This window comes from Serinus canaria, chromosome 12 (genome assembly GCF_022539315.1).
Source record: "Serinus canaria isolate serCan28SL12 chromosome 12, serCan2020, whole genome shotgun sequence".
In the NCBI taxonomy this organism is placed as follows: Eukaryota; Metazoa; Chordata; class Aves; order Passeriformes; family Fringillidae; genus Serinus; species Serinus canaria.
In genome coordinates, this window is record NC_066326.1 from 13,047,611 (window position 1) to 13,063,003 (window position 15,393).

The 15,393-nt window shown below is 37.0% G+C and overlaps 1 protein-coding gene across 1 annotated transcript in view; it reads right to left on the reverse strand.

The window, feature by feature from the left end:
* Positions 1-15,393, reverse strand: part of CACNA2D3 (calcium voltage-gated channel auxiliary subunit alpha2delta 3) — a 378,074-nt gene that overhangs the window by 40,885 nt on the left and 321,796 nt on the right. Inside the window, exons 28-29 of the mRNA XM_009091048.4 lie at positions 3,024-3,085; positions 2,104-2,148 (exon numbers count right to left, since the gene is read on the reverse strand). Coding sequence (XP_009089296.1) covers positions 2,104-2,148; positions 3,024-3,085 — 107 coding nt within the window. The remainder of the gene's footprint in view (positions 1-2,103; positions 2,149-3,023; positions 3,086-15,393) is intronic.

The window sequence follows — 15,393 nt, forward strand, 5'->3', positions numbered from 1 at the left end:
GCTTGAAGTGGAGGTTTTAAAATAACCTGAAGCTGAAATCAGGCAAAAGTTGAGAATGAACATCATTCCCTAATGCAAATGCAGGATGTTGATTCTAAAGGAGGACCCAAGCTACAGGCAAGCCCAGTGACAGAAAACTTGCCAGAAAGGAAGTTGGAACAACTCATTTCCAACCTTTGATCTGCTAGAAAGCCCAAAGCTGGCAAATGCAATGTGAAAAGCTGATGGTGCTGGCCAGGAACTGAGCAGAGCTGATGCACTCAGAAGAGGCAGCTCCTCAAGCCCAGTGGTGTGGGAAGGATGGAATTTCAGATTCAGGCTCTCGCTGCCCAGCTCTGCTCTCCCCAAAGCCAACCTGAAACCTCCCACTGACTGCACCAGGAGAGGAGCTAAGTCAACACTGAGATCTTTTGAGGATACATATTTGCAGTCTTCATGCATGAAAGATTAATCTAAAGATACTGCTTTAGAAACAAAGTTTCTCCATAGTATAGAAAATAAATAAAAGAAGTCATGCTGGGCAAGAAAAAGTGTAGGCTTAAATTCATAGTTCATGGCTTATGTGCTGTTGGGAAAAGACTGGATCAATTCAAGAATTAGTGGCCACTTCTCAAATCTCTAAGATCTGGTTATTCACTAGCACAGTTCAGAACTACAAAATATACAATTTTTTTTAGCACTGTTATTGGAAACAGGCATAATGCAATAAATAGAATCTATATACTTTTTGTGGAATGTGAAGATAAGAGGGTTTCTCTTTCAAGTCATTTTAGAAATATTAACTAGAAAAAAAGTTCATTCATAACCATTCATTCACCACTTTCCAGCAAGACAAATAACTTTCAGTATTACTACTGTGTTAAAGAAACAGCTTCTAATTTGACTTTAGCATGGACAAAGGGCAGCAGAATGCATTTACTCATTACTAGCAAATCTCAGCTTTCTGATACAAGTTTTATGCATGGGATAACAGCATTTGCATAGACTACAGCTGTATGAAAGAGCTCTAATTCACAATATTTCACAGGTATTGGAAGTGAACTATGCTCAGTTCTGCCCAAAGGTTCAAGTTCAGTGAATTTCAGATTTCAAGGGAATGTTCCATAGGTGGAGAGTCCCTGAGCTTGTAAAGCTGTAGGCATGAAGTCCAGAATAAACACAGCAAGAATGTTAACTGAGGTCTGAGAACACATCTGAACTACAGAAACTTTGAAGCAGTTCAAGCCCTCTATGTCTTTTTCACAGCTCCAGGATACAATAACAGTAATGGAATGTAATGTGGGTTAAGAAACCAAAAATGGAATAGAAAGAAAACAGAACATGCAAATAAAATGTGAGGCATCAGGAAAACAAGAATAAATGAGCAAATTGAAAGCTCTCAAGAAAAATAAGCATTTTTAATTAATGGGTTGTCTCTATTTTAGGATCAAAGGTATCACACACTCATCACTTGACTCCCTTTATTTTTAATTATACTTACAATCATCATGTTATTATTAATAGTCATTAATATTTATTGAATATTGTGCCATTCCATTTGCATTAATGTCTTCATGTTTACTTTTAAATGCTTTAATTTATACTGTAAATGTTCAGCAGATATTTTCTTGCCATTGAGAGAAGCCGTGAAAGTCAACAGACTCACCAGAGGAGCTGTGATATTTGTTTGAGTCCTGTCAACAGTGTGATTTTTCATTAAGAAAAAGTCTGGAATCTCTAAATCAGCAATGTCCACACTATTACTAAATTTCTACATGTATGGTTCCTGCTGGTGTCCAGCTGAAGACTTTAAACTGCTAGTGGCTTTTTTTTTCATCAACAATAAGGTGGTAAACAAATGCCTTAGCACTGCTTCCAATTATTTCCCAAACTGGAGTCACAAAGCAGAAATTATTGCAACACATATTTGAGGTACTCTAGTCAGCCTTGTAATTCAATGGGTTCCTAAAACAGGCATAAAAAAAGTCTCACTATCCAAACAGTGTAATATTTACAAGGTGATAAGGACCATAATGTACAATGAGATGTTCAAATTAAATTCATCAACTGTATCTTCTACTGCAGTAAAAATATACAATAGAAAAAAATCTGTTAAATACTTACTTCATCATCACAACTTATAGCACATCTGCCATCGAGAGATGCACACTAAAGATTAAAAAAAATCAATAAAGTATTTTCAATTATCTCTTTGATGATTACAAAATAAAACTTTATACAAATTCATATGAGCAAATTTTTAAAGGAGTTGATATTGATTACATCTTTATCTAAATTAATTCTAAAATTTACTAGTAACCTTTTGAATTGTTCCCCAAATGTTTTCTGTTCCTCTCTGCAGAGAAAGGGTTCATTCACACTGCAACTATTTCAGCTGCTTTAAACACCAGAATCTTCTCCATACTCTTAATTTTGGAAGCCATTCATAGATGAGAGAAGATTCTCCAGCAGGGGTTGGGTCAGGGTTTATTTTCTGTAACAGCACAGTTCCAGTCGATTCTCCAACCAGGGATGGCATCTCCTAATCCTCAGAAAGTACCTGATTATCCTCTTCAGTGAGTACAAATTCTACCCTTGAACAGTTTAGGTCAAGTTTATTGAGCACTGTGAGTGCCAACCCTGATTCAGAGCTGTAGTTTTGTTAATTAACCTGGGTGATCTTACAGTCACTCAGTGTTAGAGAGAAAACCTAGGTGGGAAGCCATGATTCTGCTATCACTAGAAACAAATTCCACACTTCTCTTTACTGTTTACACTTTCTCTAAGGGAGAAAACCCATGTGCTAACAAAATTATTCCTTATGTATTGGGGCCAAAAAATTAATAAACTTTCAACTTGCTTCCAAAAATCAAGCAACTGCTCTTTCATTACTGAATTCTCCTTTTCTGTATCCAAATTTAAAACCAGAACAAGCCTTCAAATTGTTTCTTTACAATATTTTGCTTCTGACAAGATCATCACTTCCACAGTTAAAAAAATGTTGTGGATTCAATGACAAAAACCCCCTTCAATTTAAAATATACCTGTCTGCTTGCAGTCCAAAATTTCCGCTGGAAAAATTCAAGTTTCATCTGGATACCAACAGCTGGGAAAGAGAAAAATAAACAAATAAACCCAGCATGCTTAATATGCTTAATTCCTTCAAAATGATTCTTCAAAAATAGTCAGGAAGAAAAGGTTTCATTATGACAAGAGAAAGTTAAATCCTAAAATAAAAAACCCACAACTAATTAAATGGAAGAGACCACCCAGACATATTTTAAACTATTTAAACAGAAAGATGCTTGCATAACATGAAGAATACACAAGGCAAACAAAAAAAACACATTCAAATTGCATGTCTCCATAGTTAAGATCAAGGAACCACAAGCTGAACATATTTATGTTCACACCAATTTCATTTATATTTCACTGGTACCAATATAACAGCTGTAGGGAACCCACACAATGTGTTTTCTACTGAAACCCATGAAGATTTTCTGAGACAACATTAAAATGTTGGTTGATACTTCAAGTAATTATTTGTTTTGAGGTAATTGAATCCATAAATTATCAGTGGAACACAAGAAGCATTAAAAATTGATTTGAAAAATGGAAGTTAAGAGTATTGTGTGTAATTCTGTAAAAGGGAAGTATCTGACAAATCTTACTGGCTTTCAACCTTTTTTAAAATTACATTAATGATAATGGACTGCAAGTTTAAAAAAAATCACTATTCAAGATACTACTGGCTTAAATTATATGTATCTCATAATCTCAGGTGGGATTATGTTTTTCCAAGCATCAGTGGACCTTTCTTCCAGCCAGATTTGATGTTTATATCACTCTTTCTATTGGAGAGCAAAATAAAGCCCTGAGGTTTGCAGAATCTCCAAAAGCAGTTGATTCTTCTGGTTTCACTTGCCTAAACTGAGAGAATTCAAAAGAGTTTTAAAAGTCTGAAGATCTAACTCCTAGAAAATTCATTAAAAACTGAAATTGCACTGAATTTTTTCTAAATCTTGTTCAGGAAGGTACCCAGAAACTGCCACGAATAACAAAAACTCTGACTGACTTTTGTGTGGAACACACACTTCAAAGTATGAAATATTCTGCCACATTTGCAGGCTTGGTTCAACCAAAATGGCCAAAGGATAAAAATTGTTCAGCCAGGAAAAAAGGAGTTTTGTGTTCACTTTCTCCAATATCACAGAGGAGGGTGGGCTGGAGCTGAGGGCAGGCAGGAGAACAATTGATGGGAGCTGAGAGAGGGGTGGTTTGTGTTATGCAACACAAAAATGTATCATTTCAAACAAATATTGCAAATCCAATCTTTTGTTTGAGTCACATTAATGAATTTACTTAGGTGATGCAAATAAAAACCTTTCATTCTGCCTACAGAAAACAGTAATTTAACTCCCAGAGATTTCTTCTCTCTGTTTAATAAAGTGGCTGCTATTTTTGCAGTGCAGACCCTATGAAATAACAGATGGTTGAGAAGGACAAAGTTAATTCTTGGCTCAGTGATAATTATTGTTAAATAAGTAATTTCCTTGTGCATCGATTCCATGGCTGAAGGTAATATTTCACTCTCTCAGTGGGTTGCTTTCAGGATGGAAGTGCTGGGAAGTGCCCAAATGCTGCGTGGCTCAAGGCTGCTTAGTATCAAGGCAAACATGAAGCAAAACAAATAACTACTGAGAATAGATCAGGATTGCTTGTGTTCCTTTCAATCTCCGTGGTTAAGCAAATAGACAGGAAGATAAGGAAATCCTTCCTTAGCAAATTACTTCTGTGCAAAGAATTAGAATCCTTCTTAGGTTCTAAGGAAAAAGAATAATTTCCTACTTAACATATGAGAGGAAAATAGATTAGACTGATTTATTTCAGGCTAGAGAGGAGCTGAGTCTCCCTACAAACCTGACAAATGGATTCCAAATACATGATTATAGGAAAAAGTAGCAAAAGCTAAAGGGATTTCCATTCTCTGAAATACCTATACACTAACACACTGTATATAAGCACTAGATCAGCAAGGTTACAAAAATATCTTAAGGTCTCCATTTCTTTTCCCACGGAATACAGTAGAGATTAAGACTCACTCTCATACAATAAAAGATGACTAAAATCTTAAGGACATTTTGGCCTCCTATTTCCAATGGAATTATCTTAAATGAGGTTTAACTTGGCTTCAAAATAAGAAATGTTGGACACAGACTTGTAGCAGGATTATTTTTCAATCTGTATCACCTCTGTGTATTGAGCTTAGACTATTTTAAATGATCTTCTTTCTCCACTGTAGTATTAACTCTGATTATCATCTTTTAAAATATCTAATAACTACATGTGAAATATTCCAAAACACACTTAAATACTTTTTAAAAAGTTGATTTCCCTTCTATTTATACTCTAAATCTGTTTCAGTTAAAAATCCATCTTCAGCATTTAGCTCAGGCAAAGAAGGAGACAGGGACTCTACAGCCCAGTGCTCAATCCTGAGAAATAAACACCATAACTGTCAAGAACAGCCAATACAGATCAACAGAAGACTCCACCCTATCACTAAAGATGATAAAAAACCTTGTAAGACATAGGTGTTTAACGTAGAATAGTTAAACATAAAATCTAGACATTTTTCTCCCCTCAGTTTCAGGAAGTCTTAGCTAACAAATTAGAGGTATTTCAATAAGACCTGCCCATACCATAGTTATGCAGACATTATTACAGACATTAATATAGTTATGTAGTAAGTAACTTAGTTATGCTTCAGTATCACCCAGCATAGCTGTACTCTCAGTGGCAGTCATTCCTTGTCATATGCAGGATATATAAAAATGTGAACAAGCACTTGTAAATTGGGCACTTCTCAGACTGCTTCTGGTCCCAGGTTCAGTTTGCTTGCACAGTAAAATGCAGTCTCACCTTTCCAAACTCCACACTTCACTCAGCTTCCCTCTCAGTGATCCTTCCCCTTTTATCTACACTTTCCTCTTCTCACCCCTGCTCGTTGTTTTCAGTTCCTCTCTTCAAAGAGAAGATCTTTGGAATTATAACATGAAAAATGTATTTATTTTATTACCTGGAATGACTGACTCGGATGTAAACACCCCGTAAACAACAAAAAAAACAGCCTAACAGTTTAAGTCTGGCTATTTTTTAATATACTGAAAATACAAGTTTATGCCTGAAAGCATCAGGCAGACTCAGTCCTGGGTGGTGACACCAGCCATCCTCTTAGTGAGCTGTTATGGGTAGCCAAATAAAGACCCAAATTGACAAAAAATTGGCCCAACTATTGAGCATTTATACACCTTCTTCTGTTTCTCTTAGGATAAAATATGACTCCTACCTCAGCAAAAGTAAGGTATCTGTATGCATTTGGATAAGAAGATATTTTCAGAAATTGTCCTTTGCAATGTGTGGTTTTGTTGTGTTGAGGTTTTCTAAGAGTATAGTGTCAAACACAAAATATCCCAAAGTGCAAACTATCACCTAGTTTTGGATTCTAAACAATAAGCTGGACAAAATCTTATACTATTTATGGTATCTTACCTTTATCTTTTTGTCATCAAGTAAGTGGAATGACTGAGAGACATTTTGAAGTCCTATTTAATTTCTGAGTTTTTTATGTGAGACAGTTTTGACCACATAAGACTTAGCAACACAAAGACTACTTCTTTCATCAGAGCTATTGTGATGCAGGATGTAAATGAGTGAATTCCCCTTAACTGGGGGAACTTCTGCCTCTTTACCCAGGAGCCTCAAGCCTGCTACTCTCTTCCAGAAGATTTTGAGAACTAGTGGTGGAAGATGCTGTGTGCATGGAGACAACCAAGCTGGAGGGAAGGCAGTAGGAAATGGTGTTTCCTGGAGGCCAAGCTGAAGCAGAAGGGGAGGAGATGCTGGGAAGCTGCTGGGAGGCCAAGCTGAAAGGGGAGCAGGATGATGATTGCTGGGAGGCCGAAGTTCATCCAAACTCAAAGCACCAGGGGAAGCTGAAGGGCTTGGTCTGCAGCCAAGCCCTGACAAACTGAACTGTGGAGGGCAATCTGTGAACATCATCAAAAACCAGACTCCCTCTGACTCCCTGACACACATCCTCCTTCTGCGGGACTAATGAAGTAGCAGCAGGAGCATGGATATAAATTGAGTGTAAACATAAAAAATATAGACACTGGTGACTGGAAGTCCTTGCCTTTTCAGGATTCTTCAGAGGGGATGTTGGAGGGAAAGAGGTTATCTGTAAATTAGCATTGAGACAATCATCCTGTATGCCAGACTTTACAGGACAGCAGTTGATGTCCTGCCAATGCTTTGACAAAGGCTCCCACAGAATTCTGCTCACTTACCCCAGGATCAGCTTTGTGTACCAGGAGCAAAGCTCAAGGGAGGTACTTGAGAACCCATCTGTAACTTTTTAAAAAAACCAAAAAACCCTGAAACAAACCTCTCATAAGGCTGGAGGAAGGTAATCCCTGGGCATGCACATTCACACTCAGGGCATTTTGCCACCAGGGAGGTGCCTCGTTCCTGAGGAATACAAGGAGTACAGGAACAGCATAAAGGAAAGGCTTAGGTGGCCCAGTTTAAAAAGGGTGAGGCAGGGCAAAGTTCAGCCCTGCCTGGTGCCTGGAGCATCCTCCCTGTGACTTTAGAAAATACCTGACACCTACTGACACGTGGCTCATTGCATTATCAAAAGAAAACCAGAAAGGAAGCAAAAAAAAGAAAACTGAGTAGTACTACTTTTAGCCTCAGGAAGTTTCAGCAGCCTGCAGAAACCAGGCAAGAACCATCACAGAGGAAACTCTGCTGGTGGCAGAGCTTTTATGAATTCCTATGAACCTTCAACTTTCTTCCAGCATCTCCTAGCATGGCCACTGCTCTGACAAATAATTCTGAATTCCAATGGTATAGGAAGCATGTGAAGATTGAAATCTGACCACAGTAATGCTAAAATAATGAAGCAGTGAGAGTATTTTTATAACTCCCTAACCATTTTTTAGTTTTATAGGGTTTTCTTGCTATTTGAGTACTACCCACGACTGAAACAAAAAATAGGAACAGTATGGATTTGTAAGCACTTTTACAAATCTTAAGGGAAGATCCAGGGCTTGTCAAGTTCTCAGGAAAAGCTTTACTTCTCACAGCTGAGCTCCTAGTTCAGAGCAGCACAGCCAGGGCACCTTTCCATCTCAGCCAAAAGGCTGTGGTTTCAAGCTGGCAATTAAGGAATCCTAAGAGGCTCAAAGTCCAGACAAAGAGCCAGAAATTGGGATATTTATCTGTATATCCTGTGACCGGATTCTCTTAGGATATATAAGACTTTCTGCTTCCACTTGTGACTTAAATACAACACATTCAAGCCTTGATCATATTTTATTTGCAGACTTGATTCCAGCTACTACCTCAGCAGGTTAACAAAAAAAATCGTTTCTGCATTTCTCAGCCTTGTGAGAAGGCTGATCTCAGACATGGGCAAAGCTTCTGTCATCATTTCCAAAGTGATTTCCCCTCCCAAACTGCAATCCTGTCATAGCAGAATGGGTACTAGCTGTCCTACTGCCAGACACAGAATACTTTGAGAGACATTGAAGATAAATATTATGGCATCCACAGTAAAGTGAACTCATGAGTTCTCTGTCCAGTCCCCCCCTCCAGGGGGTGGGATCTGACCAAATCCAACATTTCCTGCCTACAGAACACACTGAGCACCAACCACTCCCTGTCTGCTGCTGTCACCAGGGGATTTGTGTCCATACAAGGTCTATGAACATATGGAATCTCATTAGTCAAACAAGGCCTGGCACACTGAATGAGCAAACACTGACATTTTATCAAACCACATCATCTGGAAACAAGTCTTGGATCTCTTCTTTACTGAGTCATAACAACAAGAATAGTGATAATCTCTACAAACTGTTTGTGCTATACTGTGATTAGCAAATTACTCTGAATTGCTGAAAATATGAGTCATGTTACTTGAAGTCAAATAACACATCAGAAGGACCCCATAATGAATAAAAATCTCCAGCCTTTCAACACCACATCTACTGAGTGATTCATAAATCAAATGTTTACTGTAATGCTCCAGAACAGTTCTAATGTTTTTATTTTTCTAAGATCGCTGCTTTAACGATGTTTTTGCTGTTTAACCACGTGGTGATAATCTACAGTTTTAGAAAAGGACAAAAAGATTTATGTGTCCAAAAGACTAAATGCATGTATTTTTATGTGTTTGAAATTGAGTAGTACCATGGTGTTCTGCAGTTGCAAGTTCAAAGAAAATAACACTGGTGGATTTGCAACCTGATTTACATTTGTGTCCTTTACTGAACAATTAAAAAAAAACAAACCCAACCAGTAACAGCAAAATATACAGATGTTAAACTTAATCTGCAAAAGCAGATTTAAATGCCTGCTTTCTTCATTTTGGATCAAAACATGTATTTTTATTAAATAACTGTGTAGCAAAGAACACAGTTGCATCTTGCTTCAGCAAAATAGGAGTTAGCATTTGAGCTATAAACTGGCATTCTTGGTATCTCCTGAACTGGAGGTTTAAACCACGTCAGGAATAGAAACAATCTCAGACTAATAACACTGAGATTTTCCAGTATACTGAAATATAAATTTTCTTCTCTTTTGTATTCTCCTACTTTTTATGTCCTAAATAAAAAGAAACACCATCTTTCAAGATGTGTTCAGTATATTACAAATACCTCACTTGAAAGTCAGTTTCTAAAACTATGGATTAGCACTGGCTGTAATCTGAACATTTTCACATTTACTTAAATTTATTTCATAAGAACATTTTTTTTTGCCACAATTTTGACACATGGCCAAGTGTTAACTATACCTCTCAGCAATGACCTCTATTGGGGAAATAAATTTCCCCCTATATTGGGGAAAATAAGTTATCTTTTGCTTTATTTAATGTGTAGAAGTTCATGCCCATGAACTGGAAAACAGCTAATGCCATCCAAGAGGCCAAGCAATCAAGGGTGGAATGACAGCTGTCTATTCACTTGTCTTACCAGATTTCAGGAAAAATAAGAAATCACCATTCTCAGAATTGCTACATAAGTCTGCCTAAGTGCCAGCAGAAATGGTTGCTTATGGCTAATCTGGTGTATTAAGATGTGTTTTCATTCTGCTGAAAATTAGCCAACACCTTATTTTCTTCATTAGAAAAATGTGAAATAACCTCTTTGAAGCCACACAATACAAAGAACAATATACTGACCAACTTAGGACCAAATACAAAATTATTAAATGGTTTTAATTGATACTTCAAGAAAAAGCTCTAAAGAAATAAGGCTTTCAAAAATGTTGAGACTGATAAAATTAGAAGGCACTGACACACTTTTAAAGTTTTTTAATAAAATATCAGCATTGCCCAAGACCTGTGTGCCAAGTCATGATCATAAGTGAACTTTTCTGGGTGAGTTATTAACTCCTGGAAATAGTCTAAGTGCTGACATGACTTTCACAATTAAAGTACAAATGGACCATACTTCACATAAACTGCTATCCAGATGCTTCAACAAGTAGTCTATTATAATTTATATTAGCAGGATTTAGCTGTCAATACAGTCTTAAGGCATATTTTAGAAGTATAAATTGTGAGTTTTGAGGGAAATCAATATAATGGGCACCAAATGTAATCCTCTTTAATGTAATAGCTTTGAAATAAATCAGGAGGTTTCTGAATCAGGGGATGTCTGATTATACATTAAACTAAGGATTTATCACACAAAATAGCTTCTCTTTTAAATAAGTGGCCTGATGGGTGCAAAATCAGCTGGGGCTTTTGCCTGGAAGGTGTTGAGCACTGGAGTCTGCGTGGGTTATGGGATGCCCAGCTCAGGATGAGAACATGAAGCCCCTGGAATAGAGAACAGAAAAACCCTGAAAACTCTGCTCAAAGAAAGGACCCTTGGCAGGACTTGCCAGGGATTGTGCTGTTCGATAGGGGCAAACCTTTCTTGACTTACAAGCAAAGTGAACCTTGCAAAGGCCAGGTTTTTAGTTCTTTAGGCACATACCAAAGGCAGGCTGGTGCTGGTGGGCTTTCCAGAAGCACTTATTTCACACTGCAATCACTAAATGCTGAGCTGTAATTGTGAAGTCCCTATCGTATTCCTAGATATAAGAATATGATATATTCATGATATATCATATATGATAGATATACATCAAAATAACTTTGAAATACCACCTTCCAAAATGTAGACATTTATAAATGGCAAATTTTCTTCTGGAAGTTCTGCTATAAAACATTTATAAAACATATTTAATTTCCTAATTAAGGGCAATTCAATAAATTCTTTATTTTTCTGCTGTTTTACAAAAAGAGTGCTGGAGCATAATTTCTAAAATTACTACACATTAGAGTTGCAGCAAATTATAACAAACTCCAATAAAGTAGATTTAAACAGATTTAGTTTCTATTCTTATATAGATTTTTGTATTAAAATGGCACAAATGACCACAAAAGGCAAAAAGACAAGGGTCTCACCCAAGTTTCCCTGCTTTATGCTGTTTTAAAGTACAGACAGAAAGCATGTATAGGGATGGAAGGTCTGACTCTTGCATGTGTACAGATCCTTTTACACTGGGTTGACTTCACAACTAAGACTCCTTTAATTCAATAAGTTTAGATTGTAGTGCTGATCATGGTCATATCCACAAATCAGAATTTTAACTGAGTTTCCATGGAAACACTACATGCCCCTGTTTTCCTTTTAGACAAGGCTATGCCTGTTTAATGAGTTTGCTGAGGACAACATGTTTTGTTTAAGTTACAATAACTGGAGCCAATACTTCCTAATTACATTACCAGAAGAAACACTTACAGCAAAGCTTCTACCATGGGAAACCATTGTTCAGTCCATCTCTGAAAACCAGGAAATACCAGCATTGCCATTGCTTAAAATGTGTTCTTCTGGTCTTTGTATAAAATAATCTCTTCTATAAAATGACTCATTTTATCATTTTATCATGAATATTGCTCATTATTTATGATATTCATATATAAGGAAATTATTTCATGGAATCTGAACTTCTGTGACACTTCCATCAGAGAATATCTGCCCATGAAGATAAGGTAGGTCTAGGGTCTGAAGCACTGAAGGCTTAGGGCTGCTCCTGGTCTAAAGATACCCTCTAAATAGGAATTAAAATCAAACAGAGTCTCCTCTTCAGAGTGATTATTTTCCTCATAGGTTTAGCCTAATGAGAACTCCAGAAACCCCAGTCTGACAGGTGCCATCATCTCTCCAAAAAGGTGTAAAACATTTTGAAACTTTGAGTAGTGTATTTTGTTCACCATTTCATAATATTCTTATATAGAATATCAGAAAGGATGTGCTGTATTCACTCATGCAGTTCCAATCCTGTGTTGATGGAAGGGTGATACATTTCCCTAAGATTTTAGGAGAAGAATCAGGTCCAAAGTCCTAATTAGGAACATTTAAAGAGATGCCTTAGCAAGAACGCTGAGACTACATGGACTTTTTTAGTTTAAATCTGCACTATGATGAAACTGAAATGTTGTTCTACATTATGAATTTCACCAAAGTTCTGTTTTATTACAGAAAATCAAGCAATAGGTAACTTCCACTTCCTTCTCAAAACTTTTTCACATTTTCAATGTAACAAAGGCTGCAGGAGTTCTAAAACAGGTATCTCTTTACTCCCAAACTAAGAAAGCAACAATATGCAAAGGTATGACCAACTGATGGCACACAGAAAAGGAGAGTGTTCAGTTTCCAAGGAAAAGCCTGTACTACAATTGCCTAAAATACAATTACTCACTCAAGTGCCTGTGTTTGAACACACCTCCAAATCACCACAAACTACAAATTACAGACTGCCTTGTGCTTTCTTCTTTCTAACAGGTTCATAGAAAAGAAGCTTGTAGCAGCAACTAATGAAAACTCTTTAAGATCTTAATGACACCAAAAAACCTCAAGGCATGGAAATTATTTCACTAAAGTTAGGCACATGATGATAATTTCACCTTCTCAAAGCAGTGAGCCCACTCCTCCCACAGAGGACTTTGAGAAGGGAGAAGTCAGTAGTGCTGTTCTTTGAACTCATCTGCTTTAACTCTGCTGAAACACAGAGACAGAGAGGAAATGGACACTGTCATTTTGAAAAGGGAAAAGGATAAAAAATCTCAGCCAAAATATGAGTAAACAAGCTCAGCCCTGCCATTATATTCCAAAATAACAGACTGCAGAAGGAAATAAAGCAAATAAAGATGAAACCACACCCTTTTTGCTTAAAACAGCTATAGCTTTATAGACAGAGAAAGCTCAGCGAGGTTGGGTGCTTTTGAGATCCCACCATAAATTAAAAAATAGTAAAATAGAAGTGCTTTTAGACTAAAAGGCATTGTATTAAATGATAATATGTATTACACCTCTATACTTCAGCATCACCCAGTGTTGACACAGAAGTCAGACAGAAACATGGAAGACAAAAAGATAAAATTAACATTTAAGTGTTGTCTGAACTTTAGGGCTAATAATATACTTTTATGCTGTACTTTTAAAAAATTTATTTTCTCACAGATGTTCCAGCTGTTGTCTTAAATTTGTTATCCTCTCAACTAACGCATGGGGCTTGAGAGAAAGTTCATCCTTCAGCACTTTAGGGGACAGTGAAAGAGAAGCCATGGTTAAAAGCTTAACAATAACTTTAGGTAGTACAAACAAAAATGAGGCATAGCTCAGTTGCAACTGTCAGGACTTCATAATTTATACCAAACCTAAAATATTTTCCTCCCTACTTAGCAGAGACCCTGTCAGCCATTTGGTATGATCCTCCTAAAAGATGTGTTAAAACTCAGTAAATAATTTTCCTTTTCACTAAATCAAGGAAAGAAAATTATGCAGTGGACATAATTTAAAAATTGTAATCAATATTGAAAAAAAATTCTATTAATGAGCAGAGAAACCATAAAATGAGAATCTTTGGGGATTCTCAGCATGAAAACAGGAAACCAAAACAGGACATATAGCCAAAACAGACATGATAATACAGAACAAGTAAAGAGTGTAATAAGAGTGCAAACATGATAGTCCTTTATGATTTCAATCTTAAGTATCCCTTATTTGTGACTTGGTTATCCCCATCATGTTGCTTCAATACTGCTCATACAAGTTGCACACCTACATATAGAGGGTTTTAGCAAAGATTCTTTTTATATTTCATAGCTACACTTTTGGGAGTTGTTCTTTTTTTCTTTTTTATTTAAATGCATTAAATGCATGTTGGTTAACTCCTGAATACATTTCCTCCCAGGGTATCTGAAATCTGTACTCATTGTCCCAGTGTTTTTCTCCCACATTACACTTTTAGAATCAAGTTCCATAACTTTTAAGAGTTATGTTTACGTCAGAGGGATCAAGAGGTTTAAATTTCAGTACCTATTAAAAAAATTTAATTATCCAACCAGTTCCATTTGGATACACTGTTACTGTTCTTCACTAATCTATAGCAGATTTTCCAGTACTGTAATTCTCATTAATAAAATGCTCTCTGAAAGAGTATTTTCTTTTTATTTTTTTAAACAAAAGTCTTCTCAGTAGACTATTTAACTACTATTTTACAAATTCTAAACAGAAGCATCATTACCCTGTACACTAGCTAAGTTTCCCAGGGATTTATCCTGTCTGAAAACAGCAGAACTAACTAAACTTGACTCATGAGATGTCCATCCATACACCTCACTTACCCTGTTACTTCATTTAAAACATTCTGTGGAGAAAAAAAGGTATTTTAAAAACATCCTTGGTGTTTAAAACCTGCTGACAGACTAAAAAGAAGCGGGTGAGGAAAGGATAACAGACTGCCATGGGATCTCTAGGATGCTTTCAGAGATCTGTTGGTGCCTGCAGCTGCAGCAGTTCAAGCAGTAGGGACAGCAGAAATGCAGAGAGCAAGGAAACTGGAACAGCAGCAAACTCTGCACTGCCTTGTAGCACCTATCTGCTGCTGAAATGAGGAGCAGTAGCAGAAGGTAAAGGCATCTGCCTCATTCTGTTCACTGGAGCCACATGGGAAAATTCACAATATCCCTGCTGTGCTTGTGAGAGCAGCACACAGGGACACTGTGGGTGCTGCCCATGGATCATGCCCAGAGCTCTGCTGGTCACAGCTGCTACACACTGCAGAGGGCACAGACTGGGAACAGGGACCTTCTTCACCTGCTGCAAGGCAACTGAGATCCTTTCAGGAGTTACAGGTTCCTTTTCCCTTACAGCAAAACATCATCCAGTGGAAATGTTCTGTCCCAGCTTGAATCCAAAGCTACTGAGCACGTCAGTCCTCATCCAATGGAACACTTACATTTCACTGATGATTAAATCCACCAAAATTATGTGTTTAATGCTTATCAGCTGC